General features: G+C 39.7%; 1 protein-coding gene across 1 annotated transcript in view; it reads left to right on the top strand.

Annotated features, from left to right (window-relative positions):
* Positions 1 to 22,403, top strand: part of LOC134534048 (dynein axonemal heavy chain 7-like) — a 110,343-nt gene that overhangs the window by 3,032 nt on the left and 84,908 nt on the right. The window contains 6 exon segments of the mRNA XM_063372013.1: positions 534 to 677; positions 1,809 to 1,928; positions 10,868 to 11,001; positions 11,315 to 11,480; positions 12,540 to 12,694; positions 14,178 to 14,285. Of these exon segments, the coding sequence (XP_063228083.1) occupies positions 534 to 677; positions 1,809 to 1,928; positions 10,868 to 11,001; positions 11,315 to 11,480; positions 12,540 to 12,694; positions 14,178 to 14,285 (827 nt within the window).

The following is a 22,403-nucleotide window of genomic DNA, read 5'->3' as shown; positions in this document are numbered from 1 at the left end:
TACGCACTGTTTAAGGAGCCTGCCTGCCCGGATACACATGCATTCTTTAGAGTTTCAGAAAAAAAAAAAACCACACAATTTGAAAACTGATCAACATATCCGAGTGATGACATTTTACGAAAAGCAGTTAATAATTCACTGTTTCCACATTTTGTTTCAAACCCTTTTTTTTGGAATGTGAAAATGGAAAAAAAAAAGTGAGTTTTGAGGATAATTTTTAGGCATAATACGCCGGGTACAGATTCTTGAAAGAACTAAAGGTACTTGCATTACACCTTTATCTTCATTTCCCTACCACATGTTATGGTTACCACTCAGATATCATAGTTGCCCTATGCATGACGAGAAGACTGTGCGCTAGTCCACAGCCTTGTGCCTATTACTACATAAAGTTTGTAATTTGAGGGAAGAACAAAACTTAAAGTTTTTTTTATTTTTAGTTTTTGGCAGTGAAGCCACCTTTGATGATCTGGTACACGTTCACTTCGTACATGTTTTTTTTTTTACTTTTTATTTGTTTGCTTACATTCCAGCATTTTGAGGAGTACAAGCGTGAGTTTGAGAGCAAGCTGGCGGAGAAAACGGAGCAGTTGAACAAGCAGCTGGATGATCTGGGCCCACGCCTAGTCGTGCTGGATCGCATGGACGAAGCGGACAACGTGGCGGAGTATGTCCAGGTGAGTCACGCTCAGAACGTCAGTCACATTTCGAAGGTAGAATTTGAGTTGTATTTTTTATTTTTTTTTATTTTGAATGAAGTGAAAAATACGTAAAAACTGATGTTGGGAAACTCTAAGTCTAATTCAATCCGTAATTATGTTTGTTTGTTCACACGCCCCTCGAAGTAGCGCTGTTCGGTTTTCACAGTTTCGAAGTAATGACACCAATGAATTACCTACAATACGATTAGAAGTAGCACAGTCGTAGATTCGAAGCAGTGCTTTGTTTTATTTTACGTGAATTGTATTTACGTACATGCACAGTGGTAACAGTACATGTGTACAAATGCATAAATAATGTTAAGAAAAATAATCAAACAATATTTTACTCCTCCTTAATAGTCATTCGTTTCCTTTATTGTGTATTTATCTCAGACAACGGCCCAAATGTTCAACCAACGTTTATATTACGCCGTCCCGCATTTCAGCAGCAGCTCTAGAGAGAAAAGCCAGAAGCTTTCAGGGTTAGTAATAGTAATATAAATATAGTGAATGTGTTAAACCTATTTTAGAAAAGCGAAACTAAAATCGGGTCTTTATCACAGATCTTAGAAGTATTACAAATATCCACATGTTAGGAGAAAATATATAGGATAATTTTCCAAAAAGTAACAATTTCTTGAAAATTATGGTACGTGTACCATAATTTTGCTGGCATTTGTACCAGTCATTGTACTTGCACAATAATTTGCAGTATCATACCAGAATTATATTAAGCCCTAATGGTTTCTCCACCAAGAAGATGACAAATATTATGATTTATGAAACTGAAAAGAAGAAAAATGTTCTAAGCTACAATACCAAAAATACAAAAATATAATAAATCCTTATACATTGTTTTCCCTTGCCTGGCTTATTTGGGGTCTTTGGAGTGCTGCCCCTCCCCCTTCCCTTAGGGGTATGTGACCCAATCTCACTTGGATACAAAGTCTTCAAAATCGCAGAGACAAGAACTTCCGCTCCTCCTCTTCTAGAAGGAGATCAAGTAACAACGAAAACTTTCATTTCTGATTAATGAGTATAGACCCTTGGTAATGACGGTGTTCTTGTGTTTGCTTTCTTCCCATGTCCTCTGAAACTGCACCTCAGCATGTGATGAAACTGCTAAGGAAAATGGGCAGATTTGACGAGCAAGTGGCATGGATCAACAAGGAAGAGGCATTGTTCAAGTTCCCGCTCTCAACGTACCCGGAGCTAGATGAACTGAAGGTGAGGCGGACGATGAAGTAATTTCACAATTCTGACGATATTTCGGTGGCGTTGAGAAATCTGGTTTTGTAGTAGAGCAGCCATTGAACCTAATGCTTCCTTCATCTGGATCAGTGACTGTTTTCATCTTATATTTGCTTGTTAATTGTTACCTAGCTACAACAGTTACACCTATATGCTAACAAATTTGTCAATGTGGATATGTATTCATTTTGTATTTAATAAAAATTGGTAATTTATTTAATTATTTTATTTATTTATTTATGCACACAGACAAATGTGAAGAGTCTTTAATCCGGCATTCTAGGGTTTGGCACATTTTGTAATCAGGCATTAATCATCTGATCTGACTGTTGATCTGGCGTCATCACATTACTGTATTGCTAGAGTTATTAGTTCACTCAGTGTGTCAGTTTTCATTTCAGTAAAGTGTTTCCCGTTTTATAGTACAGTTAAACCTTGTCTATCCGGACTAACTAAGACCAAAGGCAATCCGGACAATCGAAAATCTGGATAGTCTGGATAAGCAGTCATACGGTTTATTAACAATAAAAAAACTAAGTTTTGTAACAAAAACACTTAGTATAAATGCTACAGTAGAGCATCCTGTATCCGTAATTCTACTTACCGGAATTTCTACTATCCGGATGTTTTCCGAGAGTTAAAAAAAATTTACAAAATTTAAAAAAATGTATATATTTTTAAATGAATTATAATATATATTATTCCCGCGGAAGTAAATACCGATTGTTTGCGCAGTTCACGCCCCGTCTAGTCAGTCAGGGTGCACTTGATTTTATAAACACTCAGCGAGTTCTGATGGAAGCCAAGGCTTCCGGTCTCGCGACTGCAGTGCACGGGCGTCGAGCGCATATCAGGAATTGGCGGCAGCGGCCCCGCCTACACGTGAGCGCGCCGTGATAACGCGTTGTAGGGGAGGGGGAGTGGTGTATTGTGTGCGTTCAATGTCAGTCTTGCTTGTGGTGCGCGATCGCTAGTATGTACGTTCCTGCAGACACGTGATGTTTTCAAAACATAAACTTCCTGGTGATGAGGAAAAGAGTAGTAAACGAAGGAAAAAAGTTCTTACCATTAAAGAAAAGGTTGAGATTCTCAAGAAACTAGATGCTGGGACTTCTGTTAAAAATCTCAGCCAATCGTATGATGTCGGCATTTCGACGATTTACGACATAAAGAAACAAAAGAATGAACTGTGTAAATTTTATTCGGACAGTGATACGAAGAGAGGAATTGAAAACAGAAAAACAATGCAGGGTAGTAAATGTAGCGACCTTGATAATGCTCTTTATCAATGGTTTCGTTTGCGGCGAAGTGAAGGTGTTAGCATTTCTGGACAGATGCTGATAGAACAGGCAAAAATGTTTCATGCCGAACTGAATCTAACATACGATTGTGACTATTCGTTAGGGTGGCTTCATAAATTCAAAAAACGCCATGGAATTTCTTTTTTCAAAGTTAGCGGTGAAAAGCTTTCTGCAGATAGAGCGGCGGCGGAAAAGTTTGTTGTTGAGTTCGCAGAATATGTGTTGGACAGCAACTTAACAGCAGACCAAGTTTACAATGCGGACGAGACTGCTTTGTACTGGCGTTGTATGCCTCGAAGCACGCTGTGCACTGCAGATAATCCTCACAGCGGGATGAAAGATTCTAAAGACAGATTGACCGTGCTTGGTTGTTCAAATGCTGCCGGTACCCACAAGCTGAAGCTACTCGTAATTGGCAAAAGCTTGCGCCCAAGGGCGCTAAAAGGTGTTAAAGTGTTACCCGTTGAATACCGAGCTACAAAAACCGCGTGGATAACATCTGCAATAACCACAGAATGGTTTGACAGTTTTGTGCGCCAGAGCCGGCAACACTGTAACAAGATAGGCTTAGACCCGCACTGCAAGATTGTCCTTGTGCTAGACAACTGCTCCGCGCATCCTGCAGCTGAAACACTAGACAGGGATAATGTTTCTGTCATGTATCTGCCCCCTAACTGCACTGCACTAATCCAACCGCAAGATCAGGGAATATTACGCTCCCTAAAATGTCGTTATCGCACGGAGTTCATGAAGCACTTTTTATCTTATCTGAATGGCGGCAAAACTATCTCAGAAATTTAAAAGGAATACACCATAAAGGATGTCATATGGTCACTAGCTCGTGCATGGGAAGGTATGCCTGTGTCAACATTTCACAAGGCATGGTTTAAATTGTGGCCGACTTTGGTTTATCGTGACGAGGTTCATGACAAGGGAAATGAAGCCGACTTCAAAGGTTTTGAACAAAAAAACGTGAACGAACTGCTGGAGTATGCCAAGAACATAACAAATCCAGAACTAGAAGACTTACAATTGCAAGAAAAAAACATTGTGGAATGGTTTTGTGTTGATGATAATGTTCCCGTTGTGCATCACTTTTCGGATAAGGAGATATTAGACTCTGTTAAGTGTAACAAAGACGACGGAAACAATGAAAGCAGTAGCGATGAAGATGAACCACAGGAGAAAATCTCACAAGATGAGTGCCTTCACCACATTGAACGATTAATAGCTGGCCTAGAGCAACGAAGTTATATCAACGACCAGCAAATTATGCATTTGTATATGCTTCAAAAACAGCTGACTGAAGAGAAGCACAAACGTGTGCGGCAACAACGCATTAGTGACATGTTCAAAAAAGCTCCTGTTTCCACACCTGCTTCAACTACGAGTGAGAACATTGACGATCCAACACCTGGCACCAGTGGCACAAACGTAAACAGTTACGTTCAGAGTGACAGTGACAGTGATTAACTTTAACTTCTCCTGTCTTTCACAATGTGTGACGATTTAGGTAATTTGTTGTTTAGCTTTTTAAATTTAAATTAATGCGACTGTTAAACAATGTTTCTTACACACAGACAAGTGGGGCCGTATACAGTGATTATTTCAATGCAGTTTATCTAAGTTCTAGGACATTATTTTTTATTCGCGGGACATGTGTAGCCTACAGTGAGTCATGGTAAGTGTTTTTTTATTTGTAATGTACCGTACCTAACTGTACCATGTGTTATTATTTTATATTTTATTTATGCAACATGTGGATACACCAAATCACTGTACAAACTATGTAAATTACGTAATTGTAACACAATTCATTGAATGTCAAACGTCTCGCCTACGTCTGCTTTCTTCGCGCGGACATCATGGTACAGTCACGTAGCTGTAGCGTGCTTCTAGGCAAGGTCTGATAAGCGTGCCCGTGGCAAGGTCACACCACCGGATGTAGCTGTCATCACCCTACCCCCACCCCCCATGCCGTCCTCATCTACAGCTACAGGATGTTCACAAACTTCGGGAGCAATTTTTTTTTTCAATTAGGGGGCCTTATAGTCAATTTCTACTTTCCGGAATTTTCTACTATCCGGAATAGTCTAAGTCCCGACCATTCCGGATACAGGGTGCTCTACTGTATAGTATATTGTTTACAAGACAAAGGATATAAAAGTAAGTTTTTGTTTTACTTGAGATCATAGGTTTTAAGTTGTAGATAAGCAAGTGCATGTAGTTAGCACTTAATATTCTTTATTGTCCGTTTACCGTGGTACATATACAGGCGCCATAACCGGAACTGACATTCACCTGTTATCAGTGATGCCAACCATCACGAGCAAGGCAGATGTACAACACCTTCCCCTTTATACTGCGAGACATGTGACCACTTGCTAGGGTTCTAAGGTTTACTTGTTGAGACCAAACTTACATACAAAGTTGTGCAATTGCTTATTAACAGTACACACTATAATTCAGAAAACAAGTATACTGCATGAAACACACATGTGCAATTCACAACTCACTTACAACACACTAATTGACAAGCAGACAACATTACAAATTTAAGCGCTTCACAGGCTTCACCTCCCTTCCACTTTTGGTAGCCAAGGTATGGCCACTGCTGTCTGTTGCTTCTTGAGATTTATCACCCTGCACAGTAGACACATCAGTCACTGCATTCGTCGAAGTTTGAGGCTCAAACCCCCGGAAGTCAGGCTCCAATGATGAGGTGCGTGGAGTCTGCTTCAGGCGGTTACTCTCCTCGCCATCAGTCTTGGTGTTGGGAACCTCGAGCAGGCGTGGAGCTGACTGGTGGGGCTTCTGCGAGGTAGTGGTTTTTCTCAGATGGATCACATTGCGACGCACTATCCTATCACCTGATCCTCGCACCCAATAGGAGCGAGGTGATGAGTGTTTGCCCACAATGACTCCCGGCTCCCACTTGTCATGTTTGTGGGTTTTGACAACCACAGTTTCCCCCTTAACGAATGTTATCTCCTGTCGCCTGGCCGTTTTGTTGTATACGTCTCTCATCTGCTTCTCCTTTGACATTAATGCTCTCACCACGTGTTCTGGGGAGATGACTCTAGGTCTGAGGGTGTTATATGAGACAGGCAGTTTACTCCGAAGTCTCCTATTAAATAGTAACTGAGAGGGGGACCAGTCTAAGCCAGGAAGAGGGGTGTTTCTATATTCACGAAGTAAGTTTCTGAAATCAGTGCCCTGACTTTTGCGTAGCAGCATTTTGCTAATCTTTACTGCCATTTCTGCCAACCCATTACTGCGTGGATAATGAGGACTACTAGTTCGTAGCTCAATTTCACTCAGGGCATAATACTGACGGCATTCATGAGAATTGAATGGCATGTTATCAGCCATCAGCACTCGTGGGAGGCCATGAGTGCTGAATACTTGTTGCATGGCACTGATGACGGCAGAGGAAGTCTTTTTGGGAAGTTCACACACATCTATCCATTTGGAATATTTGTCCACAAGAACCAAATAATCTTTCCCAGCGAAGTCAAAAATGTCTGCACCTACTGTGTCATATGGCAGCTTTGGAATGGGATGTGGGCAGAGGGGCTGTCTGTAGTTGGCTGGGCGAAACTTCTCACACACAGAGCATTTTTGAATGAACTGCACAATATCAACTGACATAGATGGCCAGTAAAACAACTGACGGGCCTTGGACTTGGTCTTCGATTCTCCACAGTGGCCTTCATGAAGCAGCTGTAGAACATATGGTCTTAGAGCCTCAGGAACAACAACCTTATCGCCGAGGAAGACTAAACCACTTTCAGCACACAAGTCATCCCGCATTTTGTAATAAGGTTTGCATACTTGAGGAACTCTACTGTAGGGGGGCCAATCTGACTGACAAAATTGGGACACTTGACAGAGAGCCGCGTCCTTAGTTGTTTCCAACTGGAACTGAAGCAAGCGTTTGTTTGACATAGGCAAGTGCTTACTGACGGAATGTACTACCTCAACCATTGCAGGATCGTCGAATACCTTGTCTGCAAGATATGACCGCGACAGGTGGTCTGCGAAATACATGAGTTTACCAGGTAGGTAAGTAACGTTTAGGTCATACTTCAACAGTTTAAGACGTAACCTCTGAAGGCGTGCTGAGCCTATATGATGAACTGGTTTGACCATAACATTCACAAGTGGCTTATGATCAGATTGCACTAGGACCTGCTTACCATAAATATAGTAGTGAAATTTAGCTGAGGCAAAAGAAACTGCTAAGAGCTCCTTCTCAATCTGGGAGTAGCTCTTTTCTGCTGCTGTAAGGGACCTGGAGGCAATGTGCACAGGGTGGAGACCCTTTGGGCCCTCCTGAAACAAAGTAGCACCAAGCCCACTCTGTGATGCATCACACTGTATAACAAGTTGGTTTGTGGGATCAAAAGTTGCCAGAACAGGGGCACTAGTGATGAGCGACTTGAGTTTACAAAAAGCCTCTTCATGACACGGGAGCCACAACCAGTCTACATCTGCTTTAAGAAGTTCATACAATGGGGAACACACACTAGACATACCTGGAATATAACAGTGAACAAAATTGAACATCCCCAAAGTACGTTGAAGTTCTTTGCGATTGCTGGGAGCCTGTAGACTAGTTAGAGCTCGGATTCGCTCAGGATCAGGTGACATGCCTGCGACGGAGAAGATCTGGCCCACATACCTTACTTCGGAAACCTTATATTGAAGCTTATCTGGGTTGAACTTGATGCCAAGGCTGGCTGCACGCTCCACCACTTGCTGAGCACACGTATCATGGTCACCTTCTGTTTCGCCTGTGCAGAGGATGTCATCGAAGAATGTCACCACTCCAGGAATAGAGGCAAAGTTCTCTTCGATAAACTTCTGGAAATTTTCTGGGGCATTGGCAATGCCGTATGGCATGCGTAGATAGCGATAGCACCCAAATGGTGTCGAGAAGCAGCACTTGTGAGACGAGTCTTCATCTAGTTGCACTTGGTGGAACCCTTCCTTAAGATCAAACACTGAATAAAATTTTTTCCCTGTGAGCTTCTCGGACATTTCTTCCAATGTCGGTATTTCATGGTAGTCTCGAATCACCACCTTATTGAGGTCAGTCGGATCAAGACATAACCTCAACTTCCCACTTGACTTTTCCACAACAACTAGGTTGCTCACCCAAGCGCTAGCACTGAGCTTGTCAACTTTACATATAATGCCTTTCTGTTCGAGTCTGTCCAGTTCTTGTTTTAACGCAGGTCTGATTGCTCTAGGGACCCTTCTTGGAGGCTTACAAACAGGGTTGCTATGGTCGCGAATGTTAATTCTACATACTTGGGGGAAACAGCCAAAACCAGTGAATACTTCATTGTGTTCTTTAATGAATCTGTCCTTTGCCTCGTGGCAAGCTGAGTGAACCCTTTTCACAAGATTGAAGTCAACACAAGACTGTAGCCCTAACAAAGGAGTGCTGTCAGAGTCAACTATAACAAATTCAACATAAGACTCTTGGCCTTTGACAGAACAACACAAATTAACTACTCCTTTTGCTGCAAGAATGGTCCCACCCCAAACCTCAATTTTTAGGGATGTTGGCCTGACCTTGAACTGTTTGTCAACCATCCTGAACAAACTGAGTGGCAAAATATTTATTTCAGAACCGGGATCCAATTTTATGTTCACTGCTTTGTCCTCAATCAGTATACGCTCCCTCCACTCATTGATGTGGGTTGTTCTAGTCCCTCTAGGATACACAGAATTGACTGTCACCGCATCACAGTATAGACTCTCACTAGAAGAATGCTTTGCTTTTACCTCCCGAACTTTCCGAACTCTGCACGAGGCAGCAAAGTGATTCATAATGCCACATTTGGCACATTTTTTTCCATATGCTGGGCATTGTCTGGCCTTGTGCTGTGTCTGGCACCTTGAGCAGTTGTACTCACCGTTATCACCAAACTTGCTGTTTTGTCTTGGGCGTGACGACTTCCTATCCTTAGTGGACACAAAGTCACAACTTACACTATCGTGAGTAGAACTCCGAGCTTGAATCTCCTTTGCTTGTTGTTGACTTTGTTCCATCAGACGGCAGTGTGCAGCAACTTTAGTAAGAGTAGCATTGTCTAACCTCAGCAGAGACTCCCGAACGGACGAATCTCTGATGCCCTGTACGATGCGGTCAACCAGCATATTCTCTTCCTGCGAAACTGGGCGCTCATAGCCACATGTTTTAATCAGGCGGCGGCAATCAGTCAAGAAATGATCAAAAGTCTCACCCTCAAGTTGCACACGCTGGTTAAAAACAAACCGTTCATACAAAGGATTTGTTTTTGGTGCCACGAACACGCGATACGCTTCCTTTACTTTAGAATACACAAGCTTGTCCTCCGGTGGGATGTCGAAAGTTTCGAAAAGGGCTCGTCCTTGGGAGCCTAACATGTTTTTGAGTAGGGCGATCTTAACCTTATCTGGGCCCTCATCCTGGCCCGTTGCGATTAAATAATTTTCAAAATCTCCTTCAAACACTTCCCAGTCTTTTCGGGCCGTGGGACTCTCCAAGTCGACAGAGTCAGGGAGCTTTACAAGATTGAGGCCTGCCATGGCACAAACAGAAAAAAACTATACGATTCAGTCTGTCAACAACATTGTTCGATATTCACTATTAACCACCGACGTCCGACAAACACGTGTCGACAAACAAACGCACACCTACAGGTTATATCACCTATAGCACACAAATCCAACGAACATGGACGAACTGAAATATGAACACAATTCCACACGACTGCGCCATGTTTTACTTGAGATCATAGGTTTTAAGTTGTAGATAAGCAAGTGCATGTAGTTAGCACTTAATATTCTTTATTGTCCGTTTACCGTGGTACATATACAGGCGCCATAACCGGAACTGACATTCACCTGTTATCAGTGATGCCAACCATCACGAGCAAGGCAGATGTACAACAGTTTTCACATACTTTCTTAACAAAGAATTAATCAACTTCTGTTTCAAACATGTATGGTGTTTGAATGAAGTATGGTGATGCAAACGCTTTGTGCTCAATAGTTCAGCTGGAGTGGTGTCGGGCTGACGCTCCAAGTACGCCATGATTTGTGTCAGCTGGTGCACTTTCTTAAACTCAAGAATAAGCATTTTATATTTATAACCATCTATAATACTATATAATTCCATATATACCATATAATTGTACCATCTATGCAGGAACTGTACACTGAATCAAACTAAAAATTGAACACTTTGCTTATTTATTGTCACGTTCTTACTAATGTAGTTAAAAAATTTTTTTATATGAACATTAAATAAAATGTCTACAAAACTTATCTAATTTTTCCAATTGGGATTAACGAGGGCCGAATAATAGAGGTTTTATTGTATAACATTTCACGTTTCAAATTTGGTGTTTGGTATTGACTTTCGATAAGCTGGCAAAATTTCATTGGTTAATGTACTTTTTTTTATAAATACTATTGACTGATATATTAAGTTAAAAAAACTTTCATGTAAAATAAAATTCTCATTTTTGCATTTGTAAAAACATTTAGTTTTTTTTTCATGTAATTTTTTTATTGTTTACCAGTAATTATTTAAAAGCTTTCTTTTCTATGTTGCAGAATATAATTTTTCCATTCTCTAGACTAATTTTTCAAATTCATAGATGGAGAAGATTGTACAGAGTTTGGATGGATGGAGCTTTCGACAAGCTAAGTGCAAAAGAGATAGAAGAAAAAGTTGATGGGTTTTACAGGTTTGCTCATAATTTTCTCTTCAATCTAAATTTAAGTCCTTTTGGAAGAAGTCAGCAATTCCAAAAAATTTAAGTGAAAAATCTGTCATAGAAAGCAAAATGATAACATGTACATATTATTAACAAACATTTTAAGTAATCATATGCACTGTTCTATTAGTACACCTAACTCTCCACTGATATTAATAGAGGAGCCTTATGTTATGATCATTTCATAGTGGTGGTTAAGCCAAGTAATAACGAGAATCTCATTGAGTGGCATGTATTTATTAGCACTACGTACAGTGTTCACTGTTTGTTTTCTTCGGCCAAGGGAAATATCGAAGATGCAGAAGACATACCGTACCAAGATCCGCGCCCAGATGGTGGAGAACAATCCCAGGCGGTTCAAAGGAAACTTGGACGATGCGGACTACGATAACTTGCCGGCTCCAATCAAGTTGGCCACAAAAGCCTTGCAGCACATTCGGGAGTTCCGGGTGGGTTTGAATGGAGGACTGGAACATGTAGTTACTATTTCAGACTCCAAACATATTTAAGGAGAAGATGCCATTTTGGTGTCAATAGTTTTTTCCTCATAACAATTTACTGGAATTGCTCATCTAAAATTTGGCCTTGTTAAGATGTAGTACCGCTTGAAGTTGACAGTGGTTGGCTGTAATGATTAGATTTCCATGTTAAATCATTGGGGGTTGAGAAATTAATTTTTTTTTTGAAAAATTACTTCATTATAATCAATATTCAAGTTTTGACAGTTTCAGAAAACTTACCATAAAGAAGGAAAATTTTATATGTGGCAATATATTCCTTTCTCTACAGCAGTCATGTGTAGCCGTTATCATTGTAGTTTCTATTTAGTTATGGAATAAATCAATCTGCATTTTAATACTTTCTCTGTGGTAGTTTTGTGTAAATTGTTAATGCTTTCTTTCTGCCTTGACAAAGGTAAAATGTTCAATACAAATAACTAAATATTCTTTAAACCTTAAATTGTAACAGCCTAGGATAGTATATTTTGATTTACGAAGAGGTGCAGTGGCGGACATATGACGACACGCAATGGCGCATTCGCAAGGAGGGGCGGAGGTGGACTTAAGTAGTGTGGCAGTCACTCACTGACTGATCACAGTATATTTAAATAAAAAAAAGTTTTTAATAGCTAACATAGGTACATAGAGTCTCAGTAACAGCTTTGTGGATACTTCAACCCATTCATAAATAATGAGCGCTGCGAGAATGTTCTTCCTGTAGCTTTCCGAAGTGACACGTGGGTACATCAGCTAGTGATTAATAAGAGAAGCCTCCACCAAGCCTCTTGGCATAAGTAGATGTTATTGTTTTTTAAAACAAATAATAAACAGTGTTTTGCTGTGGCAATACTATATTTTTTTTGTGTTAAATCATTACATAAGCAGTCCTTCCCAAAAAAAAATTCATTAACTTAAAACAGAAAATTGTAAAACACTTTGTGGTTTCTTATTTAAATAGTATTTATTATTAATGTTCCCAAACTTTTTAGTTTTTGTTCTGTTTTGTAGCAACATCTCAGATTCATCTCCATTTTGTGCAACCCAGCCCTAACCCAACGACACTGGAATGAAATGTCCCAATTGGTTGGTTTTGACCTTACTCCTGATGCTGGTACAACACTCAGAAAGATGATTGAAAAGAATTTGGAACACATTCTTGAACAGTAAGAATTTTAAACTCCCTAGGTTATATTTATTTCAACTAATTGCATGATATGAATTATGTAGATGTGTGTCACAAATGTGGGCATGTCAGAATATATTTAAATAACTGAGTGATCGAGTGAATGTGAGTGAATGAGTGGATACAAGAAGTGAATAAGCAAGTGAGTAAGTGAGTGAATGAGAAAGTGAATGAGTGAACAAATGAATGATTGAATGAATGAATAAAATGTACTGTCTTCAAAATTCCTGAGTGCTATTTGTCCCCTTGTATTTCATAAAACTTACCTTTACAAACTGCCTTTATCCTCTAATTTTAAGTATTGATTTTTTGTCTCTCGCCCTGCCATAAATTCCTTTTGTGTGACAATTTTAGTTAAAAATTTTATTAAGTTTATCATATTGCTGTTTTTTTTTCTTCTGAGAAACATCATTTTAACACAGCATCAGCTCATGACTTTGGTCTGTAATATTTTTGGTGCTTTTCAGATTTGAAAATTAAATATGCTTTGTTCCATTAGAGATCAGTTGTTTCTAGTTCAAGCGTTGCTACAAAAAATTAACATGTTTTCTGTTGTATAAGATAGGAATAAATATTGTAGAGTAGGGATATTAGACAGGCAGTGGCGTAGCCAGGATTTCTGTATGGGCGGTGTTAAGAAGCATGGCCCCCCCCTTCCCCCCCCCCCCCCCATATTAAAACGGGGAGTCCGGGGGTCCTCCCACAGAAAAATTTGGATTTTAAGGTGTAAAATAGTGCTATTTTAGCAGTTTTCGGTTCTTAAATTAAAATATTGTAATGGTAAAATTTTTATTAATTTTAATATGAAATTTTTTTGAGTGATGAATAAGAAATTAATTAAAGATTTGGTTCTTAGGGGGGGGGGGGGGGGTGTTTGAACCCCTAAAACCCCCCCTGGCTACGCCCCTGTAGACAGGCCAGGTTGTCTGGTCTGCAGGAGGACTTTGCAGTAAACAGAGAAATAGCGTGTATTTAAACACTCCAAATATGTTACTCAATTTGCCTAGATTAAAGCTGCTGCTCATATTCTTAAATAGTTTGTCTTATGTGAAAATACTTACCTATGTTGCTGTTGCAACATCATGTCCCTTTTCTGTTTCCCCCCTTCTCTCTTTTATGTTTTCGAAGCTTCTATTTGATAAATTACAAGCATTGACTTCTTTCTGCTGTTAAGTTTATTCTAATCTTTTAAAGTTGTTATATATGAACACATTCCACAATCAAAAAAAAAAAAATTAATGTGTACTGTTGTACCTTTTTCAATTCCACCAGTGCCATTCTTTATATGCTGTATCCAGATACTTGATGCAAATGTAAACTTGTTGGAAGGCTAAGAATTTAACCCCGGATTTCATGGACAATAAACTAATCTTGCTATGTGAACATATTTGGAGCAAAGTATTTGTGATTCAATTTTGTGATAAGGTTGGTCTGCATACTTGATGACTGCTTGCTTTCTCCAGGTTCGATGTGATCAGCATTAGTGCAGACAAGGAAAAACATTTGCAAGAAAACTTGTCGAAAATGTTTACAGAATGGGATGATGTAAAATTTACCACTGGTACTTACAGGTGAGTTATGTAGTACTTATTATAACATAAATCCATTACTATGTTACGTATGCATGTCTTCAGGTTTTGGTGAAGATTTTGTGTTATAAATATTCCATACTACGTGATACTGCTGTGGTTCTAGATGCTTTTATTTATTTATTTTAAATTCAGCTCTATTAGTTACTAGCCAGGTTAGTAGTCTGGCACTGAGGCACTACAGAGTACTGGCTTTATATATATATATATATATATATATATATATATATATATATATATATATATATATATATATAGACACACACACATAAACAAATTAAAAATACACACACACACATACACACACACATAAACAAATTAAAAATACACACACACACATACACACACACATATATATACACACACACACACACACACATATATATATATATATATATATACATATATATAAGCAAAGAGAGAGAGGCATGTTAAAGAAAGAACTTTCAGAAAATATTCTATTTTTGGTTATATTTCCATGTCTTTGAGCTATCGCATGTTCAGCCAAATGGCCATCAGATAGCTTCATTGTTTAGTTTGATTTGGCCAGGAGTATTTTGGCATTGCTTCTGCGCTTCTGCAGACATTGGACAAGCCAGTGATGTCCGTTCACAAGGTTTACTCAAACTATATACTGTGTTTACCCAAAACAAAAATGTGATGAGTTGTACCAAACTGATGCAGCTAAAAGTGGGGGTCCCATTATCTTGCCACTGGAAGAAAGTCGGGTAACAGCAATGGAAACAGCTCAGCTGAAAAATAACATACCATGTATCCAAACAGTAGATTTGTTTTGCTATCTGTCTTTTTTTGACCTTTCAACTCTCGGGGTGCCCTTTGCGTGTTTTACTTGCCGGGAACAGTATGGCAGGTGGTCGTTTTACTTGCCGAGGCAAGATGCTCTCAGGTCAGTCAGGTTATGCTCTCGAGGAAGAATTGCGAGGGCAAGTTGTCTGCTGGTTGATTTGGTTTGTTCATCTATACTTCTGTGTTGTTCGTAATATTCATTGTAATGCAATTTTTAAGACAATAAATAACTTTTTTCTTGTGTTACTCATAACAATAATCACATATTTTAACATAATGATATTTTAAATTAAGTATTTTTGTTAACTTGTATTCCTTTTATTACGTACGACATGAAATGTGAAGCAATCCTTATTTAAGATCTTATATTTAAACACATACAACATTTTTTGTTAAGCTTTCACATTTATAGTTTTAGGTATTGCCAAAGCAGTTTCACCTTCAAACGGAGCTTAATTCCCAATTGTATTTTTTAGTTCGTCTGCTCTTATGCCAGGTTTTAAAAAAAAATATTCTCAAGTTCTATTCGCCTACATGAGAGTACCCAATTCTTTTTGACCTAGGTTAATTTCCTTACTCCTACAGTTCTTGGGGGAAAAAAGAGATGGCGAGTAAAACAAACCTCGTATCACTTACGTTACTCTAGACCGCTCTTGTTTGCTGCTTCCTGAACCTCCACACAGTGTGGCTGATGAGGCAGGATAACAGGTTGGAATCTTGGAATGCTTGAAGTGGAGGAGTGGGAAGAGAGAGTGCTAATGGAACTTGTCGCAGTGGTCTTTCCTTTGCACTGGGACTGTTATACTTTTGTGAAATCATTTCTTGGTTTTTAGAGAATTTTACTTGAAAAAGGAAATCTAAGGCCCGCTCGCACAGTCAGGTACGTAAAAGACAAGCAAAAGCTTTGCAAGTTAACTCAAAACCATGATTGTACAACTGGTATAAGTTTCTTTAATTTTAACAAACAAAATTTGAGGGGTTGATGAGAATAAATATCATAGCTTCACATCCATTATACTGTACTGCTGCTAAACTTGTTGGTGTATGCTTACTGCTGGCGCCAGTACCATTAATAGTACTCGTTGATTTATAAATAGACCCTTTTGTTGTGTGTGTGTTGTCGGTACGATATACACTGGCTGTCACTATTTTTTCAAAAAAAAAAAATATATATATACATATATATATGTCAATGGTACTGTTATACTCTTGTACTCTGACCCTTAGAAACATGCATAAAATGTTATCTATCATAAAACACACACTCTAGGACACAGGTAGCTAGGTAACATATATCAATACATAGGGATAGAATCCAGATTTTTATTAATAATAAAATTTCTATTCATCAGGGACAACTAACATAGGTGTAGAGATAAAAATCAATATTAATATAATTAGATAAAAATCACAGAAAAACAATCCTAACGATACTGAACATGACTCGTGGATATGCGCTTATGTAAATTAAAACATCAGGAAAATACGTAGCACACACGAATCGTTCACCAAAAGTTCGTTAGTGTAAGTTCAGAAAATAAAATCAAATGATGTTTTTACGGACGCATTCTTACATAACAGAAAAATGTTTGAAATCATAGCACAATTAATTAGTATGATTACTATTTATGTTTATATTTGGGTTCGTATTTGCCTTGGCTTAACTCAGTTTATATGGTAGAGACACGAAACTTGTACTCCCATTTCACCTCTGGGTATCACAAAATAAAATAATAATTTAAATCTTGGAACTAACAATTCATGACGTAGTTCAGGATAATTGACACCTTTTACGTGAAAACTAATCAGTTTGTAGTCAAATCGGAGTTATTTACGACGAAATTACATACAGCTGGGTATGTCTATGGGCGATACAAAATGCAAGATCTTTACTTACAGATTTTCACTCCTAATAACATATCCGTCAGAATATGCCCTTATAATCTTACACATTATTTATTTATACGTCGTTTAAGCTCATCCTGAGTGTCGGATGGCATAATCTAGCTAGCTATATTTCAAATTTAAAATAGGCCTCGCGCCTTTGCGTCGGCATCAGACGCCTTCATACAACCATTCTTATTAATTAAGACGTTCTAGACGCCTCACATCTAAAACACGGCCTCTCATTGGCCGAAACCAAAATCGGTTAGCGTAATTTACAATATAAATACTGTAAATAACAATTATTAATACAATTGAAAACACAAAAATGCGGTAAATTTAAAACGAAAATTTCCAACAATGAAAATTTCTTTAAGTAATACCCCGAATAAAATCATCGTTAATTCGTTAAGTTCATTAGTCCTTAGAGGGGTATACTCAATTGACTGTCCATATAAGTCCATTTCAGGTCATAGAGCATAGCTCTCGTAGATATACATAATTAATAAAAATATATTTAAATAACTTTTGCAGGCGAACAATATACAAATTAAATAATAAAATTTCATAATAATAATAATAACAATCAAAATAATAAGACTTTATAAATAATAATATCATTAAAATAAGTCATAACTTTCTGTGCATTATGAAAATAGTAACAGCACAGAATTGCCGCCCTTGTCAATCATATTGAACTGCAATCGTTGACCTGTTCAAAACAGTACAATGTGATTGGCAGTTTACCGTCTCTCTCGCACTATGTACAACGAATAGCCTTGTCGCCTAGCGGCGCGCGCACCACACATAAAAAAAACTTGGAGCGACCGAGCTCCTTCTTCTCCTCTTTTTTTTTTTTTTATTGTCCTTTCGACCGTTACACCAGACAATTCGCGCAATTTTAATAACTTTGCATCGGGTCGTCGCCGCTAGCAGACCTGCGCTCGAATGGTCCACGGGTTTTCCCGCGCAAAATCTCTGCTGGACCTGCTGCAGCTCTCCGACGGCGTCTACTCCCTTGAGCCGCTCCTGTTGAGAGGGACGTGGGAGGACATACTTACTGTAAGTAGCAATCTCATATGGCTGTAACGGGTTTATGTACATGTGAGTCAACAATATGACGTTCTCCAGGACACGTCACGGCAGTGGATCAACGTCCACCCGCGGTGCAAACGACATCCACGGCGGCGGCTGAGGAGGCATCGGGACAGCGCCCGACCTCAAAGCGGCCAACACCAACACCTGCTCCACCCTCACGTCGGCGGGATTGGCGTGTGGCGGCTCGCAGTACCGGACACCACGGCTCCTGGCTCCGCGGCGAACTGCGGCTGCAGCTGCCGCCCTACCCCACGAACACGTGAGAGGCGGCGTCGGGACGTCTGCGGTGCTGCTCGTGTCGGCGGAACCGCCATCTCACAAGGACGCACTCGTCGGGTCCCATCACTGATAGGTACACAGCCGTTGCGAACCGTATTGTGTACATTTTAACTAACAAGTGTCCCGGTCATTAAACAGTCTTAAAACTCTTCACTCATGTGTGAATCGTGCACTTGTAACGCACGAATGTCGGCAGGCTAAGACATCTTCTGTGCTTAACGTAGCCTATCCACAAGCCAGTTCAGTATAAACTAAATCTATTAAAACAAATAGTAACTAATGGGATCAAATAACATCAGATATTAAATAATAAGTATAGTAACTTAGGCTAAACATTCAATAACTTTCAAAGTGAAGTTGTTACATCTTAACAATAGGTATCATTAGCTAGATAACATTCAAGCATAACTAACTAAACTGATTTTCATGTTAATGAAATGGTTTGTTTACATCATTGTTAAGCATCCTTATGCCTTCAGGTTGTACCTGTTTTATTCTATGTACAATTTCATTATGCATTTCGTACATTTCCATAAGCATCATCTCACAATCTTTCATAACTTCATAATATCAACAATTGATAAAATTAATAATTCTCATTAACATCTCATATCATATACATAAAATCATATTTACAATATCACTTCAAGGAACATTTCATATATTACATAATTAAAAGCATTTGTTTATGTTAGCAAACAAATCAACAATAGTTTTGATTTCGTTTAAGTACACGCATCATGTGTAACTTGTGCTTGGAAAGGGAACGCACAGTGTTTCCTTCTCTTTTATCTCTCTTTTATCGCAGCTTACCGCTCGGCGAAGGCGGCCTTTCTTTTTCTTTCTTTTATTTTACTTGAGTGTCTGGTGAACTTTTATTTCTACCACTTCTCGCAAGGTAGTATTTTTTTTTTTTTCTGTAATCAACTGGGTTCTCATATAACGCAAACAGCTGTTTGGAAAGTGTATAGTAGTTTCCCTCTCATCTCAACCATTAGTTTCGTTTTCAGGTATCCGATGCGGACTTCGCAGGATCCTGACTGTATATTCATATCATTCAGAAATTTCTCTGATAGGAATTGTTTCTTGTTAAAATCACTTGAGATTCATGATCTCGATGCAAAGGATAATTCTATCCTGACAAAGCCAAGTGAAACAAAAAAAAAATGCTTTCATGATAGCTTGCAAAAAATTTTTTTTTTCTTTTCTGGCTGGCTCAATTTTGCAGTAACTTAGTACTTGTTTATAATACAGCCTGCTGACATTTAATGCAACAGTGTACTAAGTCCGTGACATAGTTGTTAGACATTGAGTTTTTCAGGTCTTCGTTTGACATCATATTCGCCTACTCGACGATTACAAACATAAACAAACAAAATCTCAAGTTCCACGTTGAATGAAATTAAAATCTTTTGTATAGTTTTTTTTTTTTCACAATAAATGACACAGTCGTTCGTATATATCTCGTTATCATTTCATAAATATCATTATTTAAAATAACCAAATCAAGTTAATTTAAAGAAATAGCTTTCTAATACTGAGTGGATTTGTATGCGAAAGGAATGCATACTTTTCTACTCTGCATTCAGGGCAGAATGCAACCCTATGAGATCATTTGCAAAGCCCTACTTCAATCATAGAATTCATGTAAAACAAAAGTATTAAATTTGCAAAAAAAAAAAAATACATTTTTTTTTCATCTTCTTCTCCAGCAGTGTTTAATAACAAAAATAAATAAATCTCGGCGATTCTTAATAAATTCAGTGGTGTGTTGTGCTTCGGAAAAATTGGAGTAACCACATCAGTAATTCAAGGTAACCTTATTATTATTATGCTAGTAGTTGCAAAGTGTTCATGTGCTTCTTAGATGCTTTGTAGAACAGTGCTCACCCATGTTTACACAGCTAGGCCATACTTCACTCACACAAGTTAGTCGACAACACACAAGCTTGACATTTCCTTTTGCTAGTTAGTATGATAGTACTTACAGATAGGCGCATCTCATTACATAGATTCAGGTATTACTGTTAGTGAACTTATACTCACACGAAGAATAATGCAGACCAACTGACAAACAATATTATACACATAATACACTATTAAATTCGAAGATTCATTACATCTGTGTGGGTGGCATTTCACTTCACCTCACTACAGGCAATAATAAGCGGGAATTGCACTTCCGCATCGACGCGACGATAATGTACCAAGCGGGTATCACACTTCCGCTACACATTAGGTACCTGTCAGTGGTTGCAATACGCCTCACATGGCGTATCAAATTACACAGTAACCATTTAATACCTTTCACATTCATACTGGTCAGGTCCTGGCTCTGACCTAGACATTCCGATTGCGCTCAGCTGTTATAGTACCTATACTCGTACTATACAGGTGTTTCACTAGCTTGTGTCGAACTTGTTCACTGGGACACAGGTTTCTTGTAGGCTCTCAACTGCGAAATATTATACCGGCCTACTGGTCGGCCTGTAGATGGGTCTTCCAGAGCATAACAGTTCTCTTGAACTATGTCAGTTATGACATATGGTCCGTCGAAAAGCAGAAATAATTTCCTGGTGACATTCTCCCATGCCTTGCTGACAGGAGATGTTTTCGTGAGCACAAGGTCGCCGATATTAAATTTAGACAATTTGGATGCTGGTTTCCTTCTTCTTCGTACATCAGCTTCTGCTGTGAGCTTCATTCTTACGAATGCTTCCACTTCTTCTCCTGTGGGTAGTCTTGTCCTTTCGGGCTCCTTGTCACAGTGGGGTATAAATTCAGGGTTGATCATACAGAGATCCTTAATAGTTTAACGTGCCAGTGTTGACACGTCCACCTGGAGCTGGTGATCTGGCTCCTTCTTGACGATTCCACTGTCGGTTCCCTGCTGCTTCAGACACAGCAGCTTTAAATTCTGCTGCCACCTGATTTGCTGGTCCCTGGTTGTAGTACGTCGTCTGCTGAGATGTAGACGGTGCAGCAAATGGTGGTGGGAATGCTGTCATCTGTGTGTTCCGGTTGTACGAGAGGTGGCTGTTCTGGGCATGGCCGCCACTCGTCTCGTGAGTCCTGGTGGCATAGTGATATGGCGGGCGGTAGTCCTCAGGTTTGCCGTTGTAGCGGGGCTCGTCGGTACGGCGGTACTTCTTGCAGTACTCCAGCTCGTCTTCTGACGATGCTCTCCGGCGGCGGTCTGCTGACTCCCTGGGTGGCCGTGACTCTGGCGAGAAGGATCTTCGCTTGCTGTCTCGGTAGTCCCCCTGCCTCCGGCGGTGGTTTGCTTCGTCATCGCTGTGGTAATTCCTGGAGTTGGACCACCACGTCTTCCTCTTGTAATAGGGGGTCTTCCTGTAGCCTGTCTGGTATTGATCGTTCCGGCTAGGTCCTCCTCCTCTTGGCTGCCAGTTCATTGTGTTCACCGCTGCCTGTCTGAGCTCCTTGGGTTTTCCCTCGCGATTCTGCCAGTAGTTGTGGACGGGCTGTTGTCGGTGGGGCTGTGGTACCCTCTCACTCTCCTCCTTGGTATTGGGTGCTCTGTCCATTTTCTCAAGTTTATCATAATTGAGAAGGCGCTCGCGGAACTCTGTCACATCACGGTACGGCAGGCCTGATAACTGCTTCTGATACTTGAGTGGGAGCTGCGTGAGGATGGCCGCGATGAATTCATCATCCGTCATGGGCTGATCCAAGTAGCGTGTCTTCTCAAACATTGCTGATAGATGCGCTTCCAAGGACGCGCACTTCCTTGGGTCATACTTCTCCGTGTGAAGCTGTGCACGGAGGTGACTCTGTATTCGGATGTTCCAATACTGGTTGTGGAACAGGGACTGGAACTGGGCGTAACTATGTGTTGATGCACTCAGCATCTCCCACCAGTAAAATGCCGGTCCTTTCAGGGCGCTGTTGAGACACTTCAGTATCTCTGTATCCCTCAAATGAAAGGTTGAGGTGTATTCCTCAAATCTTTTCAGAAAACGGATGGGGTTCTCTGTAGCTCTGCCAGCAAACGTGGGCATAGCTTCTGCCCAA

This window comes from Bacillus rossius, chromosome 7 (genome assembly GCF_032445375.1).
Source record: "Bacillus rossius redtenbacheri isolate Brsri chromosome 7, Brsri_v3, whole genome shotgun sequence".
Taxonomy (NCBI): domain Eukaryota; kingdom Metazoa; phylum Arthropoda; class Insecta; order Phasmatodea; family Bacillidae; genus Bacillus; species Bacillus rossius.
The sequence above is the reverse complement of the archived record's forward strand: the minus strand, read 5'-3'. Positions and strand labels throughout refer to the sequence as shown.